This window comes from Emydura macquarii, unplaced genomic scaffold (genome assembly GCF_026122565.2).
Source record: "Emydura macquarii macquarii isolate MOO-44397 ecotype Brisbane River unplaced genomic scaffold, CSIRO-AGI_Emac_v2 contig_75, whole genome shotgun sequence".
Classification (NCBI taxonomy): domain Eukaryota; kingdom Metazoa; phylum Chordata; order Testudines; family Chelidae; genus Emydura; species Emydura macquarii.
Genome location: NW_027130212.1, coordinates 12,565,669 through 12,581,977, shown reverse-complemented (window position 1 = coordinate 12,581,977; position 16,309 = coordinate 12,565,669). Strand labels below are relative to the sequence as shown.

The 16,309-nt window shown below is 37.6% G+C and overlaps 1 protein-coding gene across 2 annotated transcripts in view; it reads right to left on the bottom strand.

Moving 5' to 3' along the window:
- Positions 1-16,309, bottom strand: part of CADM2 (cell adhesion molecule 2) — a 908,788-nt gene that overhangs the window by 110,535 nt on the left and 781,944 nt on the right. For both annotated transcript variants that reach the window (XM_067543384.1, XM_067543391.1), the window contains one exon: positions 8,438-8,528. In XM_067543384.1, the coding sequence (XP_067399485.1) occupies positions 8,438-8,528 (91 nt within the window). The remainder of the gene's footprint in view (positions 1-8,437; positions 8,529-16,309) is intronic.

The following is a 16,309-nucleotide window of genomic DNA, read 5'->3' as shown; positions in this document are numbered from 1 at the left end:
ATGCATAAAACTCTACGGCATGCAGTAGCCAAGGCTATAGCGGGCTCATCAACCCCTAGGTGGTCTAGACGGAGACAGTGTGCCATACCAAGAAGGTGACATACACTAGCATGTCTGTTGAGTGAGTGTGAAATGATGGAAAAAAGCTACAGCATGGCTGAGAGCTCTTTTTTGTTCAGAATATCACTAAGTTCAATCATCACTGGGATTCATAGCCTGTTACCACCCAATTTTTAAATTCTTCGGCATTTTTGGCTTTTTTACACATGACTTTATGAATTACACCCCTATGACAGCCTGGGCTTTCAGCGAGGTACCACCTAATCTCTGAGAAGTTGGGAAGATAAATTCATTAACGTTTGATGGACATATACTATGATGAGAGTACCATAGACCCACCCAAGAGGAAATCAGTTACATAAGCTGGTGTAATAGTCCAGTCACTTCGAGCATAGGCACTTCCTTGCTGACTTTTATATCCACTCCAGGCTGGGTTGTTTGCAGGCTAATGAGCCCCATGTGACTCTTTTCCTTTTCCTTCCTGACTTACTTTTCATTTACTTTTCCTTCCTGAGCTTGCAGCACTGTGGTGTCCTTCCCAGGTCCCACACACAACCATACTAGGGCACTGGGGATAGAGTCAGTGCAGGGTTTGGATGGTTGCCTTAAATAAGGCCTGGGGCCATACATTGTTTGTGGAGTATAAAGAGAAATACTGAATAACTACTCATTCACTGAATGAAGCAGGGGTCCTTCCTGAAAGTTTGATTCTAGCTTTGGTGCACAAATAGTTTTCAATCCTTCCTGGAACAGCAGGAAGTCTCTCCTAGACATGTTTCTCAGTAAAAGGGAAAGGGGAACAACTAAAATGGGAAAGATTCAATTGCTATCCCAAAACACTAATCTGAGGCTTTGAGCATCTTCAACTTTGAAGAAAGTTGTTTCTTGAGCAATAACAGTGCTGAGGAAGAAAGGTTATTCCTGCCCATCCTTCACCTGTGAATTTCAGTTCGGGGCCCAAGACAAAAGGCAGTTTGGAAAACAAGCACTACTACAATCTCCTTACTGTCTAACTTCCAAAATTATTTCCTCCTTCACCTGGGTTCCTGACCCTTTAAGAAGCAGCTCAGCTAAACCAAGTTCTCAATCTCTTCACTGTTCTTCAGGGTGAGGGTTAAATCTTCAAGAACCTAGATAAATTAAACTCGATCTTCAATGCTTTCTTCTCTACACAAGAAACAGATCAGGCTGGCAAAGCATTAGAACAAACTAAGTCTGTCTCTTCCTCAAGACACTAAAAACAGAACTATTACTCCTTTCTTCAGAGAGGGATAAACAGAAAACCCAAAGTCCCTTCTCAAAGATTTAAGCTAAACAGATGTACAGCTGTTTATGATGCCCCTTCTCCTCACTTTGGAAAACGTACAAATCTTTAATTTCTTATTTCCCCAGAAAACAGAAATGGAAGTTCCAAACTTATCCTCAAAGGCTAAACAAAACAACCAACCCTCACAATTGTTTTCAGCAGAATCTTATCTTCGGAAGCAACCAACTTCTTACTTGACTACTTGACCATATCTGCTGGTATGAAGGAAGACTTCCTACAGTCCAGTCACTTCCAGCAGGTCCCTTGTTGAATCTTATATCCACTCCAGGCTGGGTTATTTGCTGGCTAATGAGCCCCAAGTGACTCTTAGCAATGTTGATTTATTTTTCCTTCCTGAGCTTGCAGCCCTGTGGTATCCTTCCCAGGTCACACACCCAACCACTCTGGGTCCACTAGGGGATATAGTTTATCCTGTCACACTATTATTGTAATAAACCTTAGAGTTTCTTTGTATCAGCCCTTCCAAAGGAATCAGAGTGTATATCTCATTTGAGCATGCCTTCCAGAAATAAATATTAAAAAAGAAAGGTCTGTCCTCTTGTTCAACTTTCTATTGATCTAATAAATTCTCCTAATATCCTAAAACATAGCTTACACAAGTTTTATTTTCCTGATATAAAAAACAACACTCTAAGCCAATTCATTTGGTTATGTGGTCTCCCGTTTATTAAGATCAGACAAACTTTTACTACCTCATTGCTTACTTGGCTGCTGTCACAATTTCAGGGAAACTGGACCATATTTCCCCCTCCAGGGTCCCCCCAAAGGCATCCACTTAAAGTTGTCTCAGCCATCATCTCTCCTGGGCAGAGATCCACATCTCTCTCTGTCCTGACTGGGGAGATTAAGGCCGCACAGCTCCCTGCTTTACATTGAGATTTCTCCAGCAAGCTAGACTGTCTAAAAGGGCAGCACCTGCTCTTTGCTTTCTCTCCAAGGGCTATGATCAGTGTATAGCTCACAGTTATAAGTTACCACACAGCTCGTTCTAAGAAAGAACATTAATTTTAAGATAAAGGCATTACAGAGAAAACTACACACATGCTACAAGATCACCCCCAACTCTAACTTAGGGTTCTGTCAGGTTTTACTCCTTCAAAACCCACAACTGGGTTTTCCCCATGACTACAAGTTCATATCCATTTTAGAACCTAAACAGAGACTGGGCAAAAGAGCCATTTCTTCATACAACTCAAGCCTTTGATTTTGGCCTTCTATAACAGGCAATCAACAGACAATGATCCTCTGTTCAGGGTGTGGCTTCAAAAGGCTGGGTGTTGCATAACCCACTTGGGGAATGTGCATTAACTTCTCCCTAGGAATTCCCCACGAAATCCATTTAACACTTATTTGCCCCAAACGTCCACAGTGTATCTGGCACATTTCCTATGTATATTTTGAATACCCAGGTCTCACATCTGTCTCATCTCCCCACCTAAACAGATTACATACAATCCCAGCCCAATATAGTACATAAACTTAATACAATAAGGTCTTTCAAGGATCTTGAAGGAAATTGCCATGTCTATCACAGCTGTATTCTGGATTACCGGGCATTTACAACAATAGTGTGCCTCACTGACTCTGCTCTCTCCCCACCATTTCAGATGATTTGATAAATTATGCTATCTTGTTACATAAGGGGGTGTATACAGGGCTTCTTCTGAAACAAAGACTCAATGGCTTGTCAGTCTTGGATTCTTATCAAAATCATATTGCTCGCATAGATTTTTAAACCTCCATCCACATCTGTTTAATAAGGAGTATATAGATTTATCTATTCTTGACAGAAAAAGAATTCCCTATTTTCTTTCAAGCTGCATTTTTATGTCTGGCCAGTGCAGAGACAGTGGAGACAGTGTTTGGAGCGTCCTCCGCTACAGACATCTGTCAGCCATTGCAGGAGTCCTCACAACAAGTCAGGGAGCATACTTACCTGTTCCTCTTGGTCTGAACACACTCTGCCCTTGCCTGTTGCCAGCTAATCCTGCTGCTCACTACCACCTGCCTGTTGGCTGGAAGAGAGTGGGTTAAATATGCCCTGAAACACCCTTTGGAGGACCTAGATGTAACCATTGCTCCACTGAAGCCAATGGCAGCTACATCATTACTTGATTAGTGCTCTCTTAAACTCTGTGGAAAGATTCTTCCTTGCTGTTTGCATGGTGTTAGAAGACTTTCTACACCCTCTTTGTCCATTGCACACCAGTGGGCAGGATTTAGCCTTAAATAATAACCATTACTAAATAACTATTAATGTATTATTTTTTGACATTTCTTTCAAATCTCTGCTGACTCTCTGCCCTCACCTAATAAGAAAACACATTTCATGCACTCCTCAGTGAAAGTGCTCACTAAGAATATTAAATATTGATCTTTATGCATTTTAATGTATTTTATTCTCAAAGGCTTGATATACAGTAGGATGTGATTTTGAATAGAGTTTTATGTCAGTCTTTAGCCATCAGAACCTATTGTTCTGATAAGACAAAACAGTGATTAGAAGGTATAACTTGGGGGTAACAAGCAAAATGTTACTTCTTTAACCTTCTGACAATGCAGACAATAGCACTCATCAGTATACTGGTTTTTAAATTCTTTTACTTTTTTTTAACCTTAAAAAAATATCAAACCATGAATACTTGTTTAATATATGGGAATACTGGTAGGCCCTAGCGATGATGTATAGGCCTAGATGTAATAGGCAGGAAATCTACATAGGACATTACAGAAGAGTTCAGTCAGAAGATGTTTGAGTGCAATTTCTGTAAGGTGGTCAGATAACCTTCTCTGAATAATTGTCTAACACTGGTTTAGATAAAATTACACTAGCCTGCAAGAGAGACATTTGAAACAAATGTATTTAAAGATGATGACTCCTAAGATATATTAGGCAGGTGTAGTCAGAAAAGCAGAAAAAGGCTATAGCCTGTTAGCTGTCTGGGAAAGCAGCCAGAGTCAAGGAGAAGATTAAAGGAACTCCTGGGACTGAAAAGGAAAGTGATGAGTTTCAGTATGGACTGAAAAGTACAGTGATCTTTCCATAAAGAGCACGTTCTTTAATGGTTGTGTCAAGTGCAGTAATTTGGTCTTGGTCCAAGTTAGGCATCTGTTCAACAGGCAAAAAAACATCAAAATACTTTAATCCAAAACTGCAAAATACAGCAATATTATTCAAAAATAGCCAATAGGTCTTCACAATCAAAGCAAATAAACACTAGGATCCACGATGACAAGACAGACACTATAACCTAACTGCGATCTGACACAAGATACCACCCCAGAGTTTGCTGAAAAAAAGAAACCCTATATTTGATCTGCCAAGTCACCATCAGTCTAACCAGACGCTACTACTGAAACAGATATGTACAACAAACTTTAACTCTAATTCTATTCTAACTCCTATCAAACAAAAGCTACTGCTGATCATAACTTTCTACTGATGGTGGTAAGGGGAGAAAACCACACACAGCAATGTAAGAGGATAAGGAAAAAGAAGCACCAAGCTGTACATATCTAATAGATTGTTCCCTAACTCCATCAGAATGAATACAAAAGAACTCTTCTACTTCTTGAATGAAGTGCACATTATTATTTTCTAGAGATTGATTGTCATAGGCGAATGGGTTTGTAATATCATCTGATTATCATGCAGTATGCCTCAGTTAGAGTTGAAAGAGCTGCATTTTGTGGGACAAACTTGATTTTGCACATTTTCAATTATAGCAGCACTCTCCATTTTCCTGCAGACAAACATGGGTTTAGAAACAATGAAGACTGAAGAAAAATATCTTTAATACTGCTAGAAGCATTAAAAATTCCCATTCAGGGAGATACAAACAGCCACAAACTATATAGATCCCCACAAAAATGTTGAAAATATGTATATGCTTGGAGGGAAAAATCTGATATATCTTGGTAGTTATATCATTCTACTCTTTAAAATAAAGGGATATTTCTGATGTAGTCATTTTGATGAGGGCAGAATTTTGCCTATTGGAGTAATACCAAAGTACTTAAGAAGTGAACGGAATTATCTATTTTACTCCCTTATGTGATATTCTGTAATTCCCATGGCTGGTAAATCCCAAATGAAATGCAAAGGAAAATTGAGGCATCTTGCTTCCCCTATATCTTAAACTACACATTACAAAGAGAAGCGCATGGTCATTTGTCTTAACTTCTTCCAAAATTGTCCATTGTAGCAGAAAATTAGGTATATTTTCCTAGTGAATTAAATATACAAGGTGGTCTGTTTGTAAAACAGCCTCTGAGGTACACTGATGGGATACTTTACTTCGATGAAACCTTTTATCAGTGGAGAGAGAAATTTGAAAACTTCATATTATCCATATGTAAAAGCATTTAGAACAGCAATTTCCAACCTTTTCTTTTAAATTGGTGCCCCAGGACCTTGTCACACATTGGCAATAAAATGCACAAAGACACATGCTTCTCCCGCCGTACCAGAATGCTCCACTTGCCATGCCCAGAATCTAGTGGTACAAAGCCACATCTAAACCCAAAGCTTTCCTTTGTTTTCTTTCTTTTTAAAACAAATGTTCCTTTTATGAGTTTAAGCCCTGGCTCACATTTCAGGATGTGAAGACAGATCACGATGCAGTGGAAGCAGCTCGTGGAGGAATTCTGGCTGATTTAGGCAGAATTCCTCTAGGGAAGAATACACTCTAGTGGCAGCTCTGTCAACTTCGGAAAGCTGCAATGTGACCTCTCTCTGTTTGACTGAGCAACGTATAGGGCATGACCCCATCTTCACCCTTATTCTCCTTGCCCCCTTTAGGATGGTATAATTTGCAGTAGTTCTCAAGGTTATGCACGTCATCACATCTCCATTGTTCCCTGACTCCTTAACCCAGAATGATCTCCAACTCCATGCTAGCATCCCCGTGTGCAGCTGCTCCTGGCCCTCATCTCCATAGATTGCCATGATTGATTCTACTCAAACACCACAGAAGAAGTAGAGCAGAGTATTTTCACCACTACACAAAGCTGTGGCATATTGAGGAAAGTAACCCATGGCCTGTAAATCCTATTGGGGGATGTGGTTGAGCTCTGTTCTCTACACAGGGCTCATGGGCTTCATTCTCTTCCTCCCCTTACCTTTACTAATTCATTACCTACAAACCCTGTGGCATAGATGGGCTCTATGGACCTCACCTCTTTCCTTTCCCACTCTGAGCATGAAGGTAGCCACGATGGAGCTGGGAGCATGATGCTGCTATTATCATGCCTAACAGTCAGAATCTTTTCCCAGGTGGCTACCTGTTTATCATTGGCTGCTGCATATAAAATGGCTGATCTAAGGAGGCAATATGGCAGTAGCTGATGTTGGCAGTTCCCGTGGTATGGACAATTAGAGATGCAATTATTGGCACAAGTCATTTGCAATCCGAAGCCCACTTGCATAAGAATCCCTCCTTTGATGATTCCATGGTGTGGACTTTTCCATGGCTACCCTCCTAATTCATCCCTATCACCACATGTAAAATTTTACATTTGAATACACTGGGATCCCACTCATGCCTTCCTGGAAAATGCACCCTCAGCACAAAGTCCATTAATGCAAACACTCCATTTGGTTTCAAAGATTTTGAACATGTGGTCCTGAATATTTAAATAAAATTGAGTTATTTATAACAATTATTTTCCTAAAATTGGATTTTCCTTGAAGTCCGCTAACAGTCCTTGATAACATACAAAGCATTTGAAATGTATAATCTTTTATGCATCAAGATAAAATATGTCATTCTTTATGGCTACCATAAAATGCCATCCATAATGGCACTGAAATTGCAAAGTCATAGGCTGGAAGAAAATTTCTTGATAAAGTGAGGGGATTATTTGCTTCCTCCAATAAAAGAGTCATATCCTTTTGGCATGTGAAAAAAGTGACTCCTTTTCTCAGTCAAGATTTCTGATGTATAGTAATCTGCTGGACAGCAAAAGTTCTTTATGACTGAAAGGCAAAATATTTTCTTTGTCTTGTATAACGCAAGGACAGGTAAGCTCACTGAAAGACCAGAACATATATTTTGTACAAATGAGATATACCAAAACACTTTAAAAAAATCGCTTAAACGACCCCAGACACAAAAGGCCAAGTTCCTATTTTAAGTAAACCCACAAAGTCAATTGAGTTATATAAAGGAAGAATTAATCTCAGATATTAAATGACTTTTTGCATGTATCTTGCACATAAGTATTATCAAAGTGTGAGTCCACAAATATCTATAGTGAATATTCCAAAGCATATTATTTTCCTGTTACATGAAAGAAATATTTTGAACACCTAGATATATATTCAGGCATCTCATTTCAGTTCTGCTTATTCATGCCTAAACTCAAAACAGGTTTCAACTGGGAATTTACTTTTGTAACCAGGGGTTAAGCCTTGGAGGTTTATTGTAATTGGAAAGAAAGCATTTTAGGATTTTTCTTTTTTTTTTAAATAGCATATTCTGTGCAATTTCAATACTGACAGAGTTGGCTGTTAAAAACAGCATTGGAGGGGATATAGGTACCAATTTTCAAGTACAATTGAAATGTCTACAATTCATTTTCTTAATGCACACTTTATTTTTTAAATTGGGATAGAACTGGATAGTCAATTTGCATATATCATTAAATTTTCAATTTTCATGTAAATGACAACCAAAGTAGCCAGGAAATTCAGTACATTTTTTCACAGGCCCGTTGATTTGAGAATTTTTTCATGTGATATTTGTTCTCAACTACCATCAGTTCAATGATCTAAACAGTGACTGATTAATCCTACTCCTTTCAGGTTGAAATACCTCAGTGAAAAAAATCTCACAGCTGGAATCATTCCCCAAAACTAAAATAGATGACAAAGTAAAAGACCAGTCTTCCATAGGCACTTAATGAAGAGAGGCTTCAAAGGATTTTCTGTACCAGAGATCACTTTACACCCCAGGAAAAGACAAAAACAGCAGATTTTTGCAGTCAGAGTCTGCAATCAAAGCAGAACAAGGAAAATAACAAAAACATATTGGTTGTTAAATCACTTACAGTGGTTTTCCTTTGGATTCACAAGTCAAAACTATAGATTGTCCTTCTTCTGGCCATGAACTGGAAGATATGATTTTAACTGAAGGTGTATCTAGAAAAAAAAAAAAGAAAATCAATTTGTCGAAGGACACTAAAATGCTTTATCATGTAAGTTTATGCTCTGCTATGTTCACAAAACATCATGCCAGGTCTAGTTTTCAGTTGAAGTTCATTTATTTGAAGCTTTGAGCTGTTTTCAGTATCCTTAAGATGGTACTAAAATGACCTTAGCAACTGGAAAAGTAAATTTTAGTAAACCTAGAAACCACAGATATTCTTAGACTAATCCACATTTGATATATTGAACACAACCTCACTATATTAGTGCTCCAAAGTCTGGAAATAAAAAGTGAAATACAAAAAGAAAGTATTGAGGATGAATAACAAGTACTCCATACAATTGTTTCTTTGTCTATTTATAGATGGATATGAATGCTGCTATTAGAGGACTGAATGCATTAATGTACATTTGAATAACACTTTTATTGTTGCAGTAGCCTGGAACTCATAATAAGAAACCTACAATGGGCTCTTAGATGAAATACCTTGTTACAGATATTATGCAGAATATTATTTCTGAAATGCTATAATGCATACCATAAAACAAAACCTCGTTTTTTTAGTAAAGTTGGCAAATCATTTTGAAACATCTGCTAAAATTACTATATAAAAGGCTGTAATCTGTCCTAAAAACTTAAAAATACTATTTCCGCATACTGTAATTACCTCCCTTTCTATTGTTGCAATGAGACATGCAACATAAAAATGTGCAATCGGACTTTTGAAAGTAGGCCTTTTTTCTAAAACCTTTTGACAGCTTACTTGTAAACATATTTTCATGTAATTAAAAGTTTATCATGTTATTTAAAGGTAACACACACAAACAGAGTGAAAATTTCTTTGCAGGATGTATTTTTCTCTAGGCAATAAACTTCATGCTGAGGAAAAATTTCAAACGTTATAGTCAAATATAACTCCTGTTATCTTTCACTTGTTTTTCAGGTGACTTCTTGATTCAGGGTACATTTGCTAATCATGAAGATATTTAGTTTCAAACCAGAGTTTGCTCTGTCCCAGCCAATTTGCATTTCCTATTTGAGCTGGCAGTGCGGTGACAATGTCAAAAGAGCTACATCACAGTCATTCTGATGGCAACAAATTGTGAAACACAGAACTGAATTTAAATGAGGGCGAGTCGAAACAAGTGCAGTGGAATTGGGAGGTGATTCCAGGTATAAGGATGGCAATTGAAGCAGTTCTAAAACTAGAATTGGAGAAAGAAACCAGAACATCAGGGATAGCATCACTGGCAGAAATCCTCTTTAAAAATTATTAAAAGGAATTAAAAAAAAATTAGCTTTTAAATGAGTTTTTGCAAATGACCCAAATAAAGAGTGTAGATGTGTGTTCAACAAATTAAATTTACATTATTCTGTTCTTGTACAGATCAATGAAATGCTGTTTCCAATATCCTGCTGCAGTTCCCAGTTCCTACCTAATTTGATGCACTCTGCTCCTAATGCTGCGCCCACATCTGACTAATATAGACTTGTGCTAGAGGTAAGGTAAGCCACTTTTCCCTTCCAATGTTGCACGGTAATATTTTCAATGCTATTTTATATTTTACTGGATATAGAGTAAGTATATGTAAACCTAAATTCAATACTGAGAAGATTAAAAAAAAAAAGGACTTAACACAAAGAGGTTGGCTGAATCTTCCAGCTACAGTCAATAGCGTACGCAGTCCACTAACAGAATTCATACCACTGTGTGTGGAAGCTGGCACTGGCAACTGGTGAAGCAACAGCACTTTATGGGCACTCAAAAGAAGAGAGGCAAAAAAAGCCTTAATTGCCAATACATCCTTTACCCTGTTTGTTTGGGGACATTCAGTACCTATTAATAAGACTGCAAAGAAATGTATGACATATAATCCTCGTCATAAACCCAAAGCCTGCCTAGTGTTGAAAAGTAGCTGAGCATTTGGGAGACAAAGCACTTTAAAGATATCCTCATAAAACAGGTTGGAATGATTATGTTCCACCTGAAAATGCCAACCTCAAGCTTAATCTGCCAAAAAATAAAAGCAGAAAGCTTCATTTTGCAAAATAGTAGAACTGCAGTATTAATTGATTTCAATCACAATCTTAAATCACACAGATCAATGTGGAAACAACAGTGTCAATCTCTTTGGAGTGGTGTAAAATCTGTGAAAGAAGATGAAAGACGTTGTAAAGTATTTGTTGAATTTCCCTGCAATTGTGCCAGGGTGCCAGATGAGACACCCTAGTATTGGCTGCATCCCCCGCTCACCTTTTCATCTGATTCAGAACAAAGGCTGAGTTTCAATCCAACTTTTTGGAAACTAGAAATAAAGGCCTTTTCGGTATCGACAGTTAAATACTGTATGCCTATTAGTAAGCAAAAGAAACTAGCAAGGACATAGAAAATTCGGCACAAAAAAGGGACTTCTCAACACATCAGAAGGCACACATCTTTTTTAATTCAGATCTTCATTTTCTAACAGACAAGATTGAACAACAGGATTCATCTGGTTTCTTAATATCTCCAAAATGTTTTTTCTCCTGGATATTTGTGGAAGGTTTACTGAATGCAGCATCTACTAGGTCTGCCATGGCAACACAATTAAAAGAAGCTGCAATGGTAAAGAATGGCCAGAGCCTTAAACTGACATTCTTCTCCCTGTCAAGTAAATCAAGGTACTGTAGAAAATACACCTTTTTTGTGCTTTTGTTTTCTAGCCAACTTATATAATGTACATTGGATTTACATAATGTCCATTGTTCCTTTAAGACAACAAACATGCCAGTTAATTAGGAAAAACTGACATTTAATGAAGCTTAGAGAAGAGTTTACAATTGTAATTTATTATGGACAGTCCCTCAGGTAACCCTCTATAGTTGCTCATCTATTTTGTGTGTTTCATTCTTAGTGTTACTCCCTCCCTTCATTTTTATGCTGTCCTGAATTTTGCTTCACAATTAAAATGAACTCTTATAAAAGGAAATGTTTTAAGATCAACTGTTCACTTCTCTTACATTTTCATCATTTTTTAAAATTAGAAAATATGTATAGGAACAACCTTGTCAAGACTAGCCCAGGCATGTAATATTTTTAAAAAATTAATTAATAGTTCTTCCAGGAAATAAAATACTATTAATTATTAAATATTACCTCCTGTTAGAGCTGTTCATTGTAAGCACTTGACAAGGTTAAATGTGGGCTTTGACCTGGAATACCCACTAACGTTAATCACAACTACTGGAAGTTCACTCAGTCTCCAGTATTTGAAACAAAACAAAACAAAACCAAAATATGCATTTATTTTCTCTTCACCAGAAGCCATTTTCAAACTTGCTTATCCACTACTTATAATGTAGGTGAGTATAAACATAATCGCTCCTCCTTTTCTATAGCCATATTAAAAAACAGGAGTTCAAAATATTTTAACAGTGTGCCGGATCCACAGTTGAGCCTCCTTTGCTATGCCAATTCACATCAGCAGAGAATCTGGCCCATTAAATTTATTGGTGACGGAACATCCTAGACTAATAGCCTGGGAGACCAAACTATTTTATCAGCAGAATATTAATGATAGAGACAATGGAGGTGTGAGCTCCCCCCACCACACCAGCAATACACATTAACCCTAACCTGTAGGGACGCATCTTTGGGGCAAGAAAGTCATCTACAAAATTAGTATTTAGAGAATATCTGTACTTTGCAGTAAATACCAGCTTAACAGCAGTTTCAGATGATGAATTTGACCTTCTTTTTCACCTTCCCCTTTCCAGTTGAGCACAACAGAGGGAAAACCTTCATTACAAAAATTCTATTTCATCAGTCATTCTAGGAGTTGGATGCATCCCATTGCACAAAAGGAGAGAAGCCCTTTCCAAACTATGCAGAGATTTATATAATTTTAATCAGGCTAATCTTTTTTGTAATTCCACCTATATTAGAACAGTAAATAATATTATACTTGATCATTCACATGTAAAATCAGTGAAGACAAATGGAAAAATGATTTCAATTAATATTGGTAATGAATGCTATCTGATAGATGAAGAAGCTGAGCACCTTAGCATGACATTTGTTGCTCTCTTAGCAATAAACTGATAACTTTTATTTCTCAAGGAACCACTCACCAGGTCTTTGTGGACACAGCTGCACAAATTATCTGCTTTTCTTTTTTGGTTTAGGTAGCACTTCATTATTATTTTTGTATTATAGGAGAACCTACTGGACCCAATGGAGACTGGAACCCCATTGTGCTTGGCACTGTACAAATAGCTAGTAAGAGAGTGTCTCTGGCCTGAAAATCTTACAGTCTAAGAATCTGAACCTGCAAATGCATTCATGCTTAACTTTGTGCACAATAAGTAGTCCCGTCGAAGTTAGAGGAACTACTCACAATCTGTAAGTCAAGTTAAGCATGTGTGCAATTCATTGCACCATAAAGGCTAATAAATGCAGAAGAGACATAGGGTCAGAAGATAAACAGGAGCAAAGAAAGCTGCAGTGATTTACTTAAGATCATACAGCAAGTTAGGAGCAGAATGAATATCTCCTGACTGCCAGGCCAGGGGCAAAGGAAGTCCACAGATGCCAGGTGTATATAAACTGTTTTGGAGCTCTTTAGAAATGACCAAGTGAAGGTAACCAAATATTGTAAGCATCATATTTACACTGATACACCTCTGCACCTGTGTGTGTCAATGCTCTTCCCTACCTAAGTTTAATAGTCTCAGTACTCACTGATAGTGTCTCATTGCAAGACAGGCAGATCACTCTCTGGATAAGAGCAGGTCCCTGGGTTGCTTAAACATTAGCTTTTCCTGGGCTTCCAGTGTAAGGAAGGCTTGAAAGAGAAAACTCACACATGAATATTGTGCAAGAGCTGGGAATCAAACCTACGGTAGTCCTGATTTCCTTGCTAAAGGTTAACCTAGCAATAAATTAAATTTAACCCAAGATCCCAAAAATCTGCAAGTGGTGTTCCATTCCCCATAAGGCTTTATAAGTGTGGTTTATGGTTTATAAGCTAACAGGTCAGTACTTCTGTTATATGTGCCTTTGTAACATGGTAATAATTTTCATCAGAAAAATCTTGGCTAGTCCCCAGAAGTGTGCTGAATTGCAAAATTTGATCAGATACATTTATGAAAGCTGATGTTCTTAATATTTTATTTGTAATTCTGAATGTTCTGAAGATATTTATATATATTCCTGCTGTCTCCCTTCTCAGGCCTTAAGTTACAAATCTTGATTTTACTTAAATGTTTTTATAGCTCTTTTAAAAAGCTGAAATATTTGAAGCATGACATGTTCTCTTCACTTACCAAAAACAGAAAGATTTTCAGGATTTAACAGCGAGAAATAACTTTTAAAATTGTTAAAGGCAACTAGAATACTGGTATTCAGATATTATACATTTTATCAATTTACCTAAAACCTTAGTTTTATAACCTCTTTCCAAACTGGTGATGAGTATCTACTCCTGGAGAACAGATAGGGGATTTATGTTTGCACTTTATCACTTTACACAGAGTATAATCTAATCCAGGCCACCATGCCTCAACCCACTCCTGTTCAAGTTTTGCTTTAGAATGTACTTCTTGCAAAAAAGACCATAAACCCTACTTCTCTCAATAGAATAGAATCATGGAACTACCAAGACTTGTGCAAAATTTCAATTGCTTATCTTTTGCTTATACACAACCCCCTATAATGAATTTGCATGTTATCTATTTAGATTGCAAGATGTTCAGGGCAAGAAGCTTCTTTTCAGATCTGTCTGCAAAATGTTTATCACATTCTTCCTAGTACACAAATTATTAATAAAATAAAAAAAATTATGTGCTAGCCAGTGCTTAATTTGTAACAAAGGAGATATGATTTAAAATTTTAAACTTTTTATGACTTTGAACATGCGCTGGTATTATTGTAATTACCAATGATAGTAATGGCATGGTTGGTATTGCCACCCTTACTTCTGCGCTGCTGCTGCTGATGGTGGTGCTGCCTTCAGAGCGGGGCAGCCAGGGGGAGTGGCTGCTGGCTGAGAGCCCAGAGGTGCTGGGGCTATGAACTGTCAAGTATAGAATTGTGGGGGCTCAGCCCCACCCAAATTAAGCACTGGCGCTGGCTGGGATAGAAATCAGAGAGAAATTGGTTTTGCTTTCACTAAATGTGAATATGGGCTTATGTTAAGATATTGTCTACCTGCATCCCAAGCCTCATCACATAAAACACAACTTTTAATATATGCCCCATAGCATAAATAATTAAGATCATATTTAATACTTTTCATCTGTTGATCTCAAAGCACAGTACAAAGGTGCAAGCCACATTTTACAGATGGAAAAACAAAGGTCAAATGACTTGTTAGAGGTCACTAAGCAAGTGAATGACAGAGTCAGGAAGAGGTCTCAGGTCTCCCAACTCCCAGTATAGTGCACAGCGCACAGCGCACAGGACCAGGCTGCCTCTTTGAGCTGCTGAAGGTGCTGGGTAGGAGGACATCACATCTGCTGGAGCTATCTAAATATCAATAATTTATGGAGTTCAATGAAGCAATATGTGAGGACTACAGAGAGGGAGAAATATTTTTATCAGTTTTTGTTTTTTGATCTGTTAGGAGGTTAAGAAAGGAAAATCCATTAGTTATCTTGCTTTCTATGAAGGATGCATATCAGTATGCTGTCCACTGTGTAAGTCCAGAGGTGTTCTCTCTCTCTCTCTCTCTCTGTGAATACACACAGGCTTGAAAAATTAGATAGTGCTTGGGAAACTAGACAGTATGAAAAGAGTTACTTCTGGTTTGTACAAGAACTCAAGAAGGGAACCGTAGCTCAGACAAAATAAGAACCTACTTGAACTTTCAGCCAAAACAACTTACCAGGAAACACAAAATAATCTTTGCAGATTTGCTATTAAAAGCCTGGCCCACTTATACACAATTTAAGAAGAAACCAGACATAAAATCCGTGAGATTGGTTTCTTTGCACTCATATTCAGAGAAGACCTGAATATTTCAAAAGCATTGTAAATACATTCCTTTTCCTCTTGATCTCTTACATCATTTAAAACAATCTAGTAACATAATTTGATCCCCAGACCCATGTTGATGTACTTTGATTTTGAGATTAGTTTGCTGTCTATAATTGTATGTCAGCAGTTTGTGCTACTTTGAAGATATCTCCATTTGCAGTAAGATTTTGAGTTTGACACTATCAGGGCTATAATTCCTGCCAAACTTGGAGTGTCTGTATAAACGAATGGGAATTACACGAGTACAAAGAGAGGAGAACAAATCAACCATTGAGTTCACTGAGAGACGAGGATGCCAGTCAGTTCAGGAGTAGGCTCCAATGGAAGAGTATTTTATGAAATCTTCCCCTTAAAGATATTGTCTTTTCACCTCCCTCTTAAAAAACAAAAATTAAGGTCATGTTTCATACTGCATATTTGGAGTGTCGTATTTATTTATCCTCAATGACTTGTATCTCTTTTCTTCTCTCTCTAATAGTTTATAATGCTAAATGGCCCATCTGATTAATTAAACTCAGTGATCTATGTAACCAAATAATTTTGCAGTCTGATATATGCGTGCAGACATCTCTGCTTATGTAAAATCCCAGTGGCCTCATGGATACAAGCATTTATTTGCCTGGATCCAATGGCAGCATTAGAAGCAAACACTGTTAACTTCACCCCATTTTAAGAAAACATTGACTTCAGTTCCTGAGTCAGATTACGGCAACCCAGCACCCTAAACACAGCATGACATGAGCCCTCTTGTGATCCCTC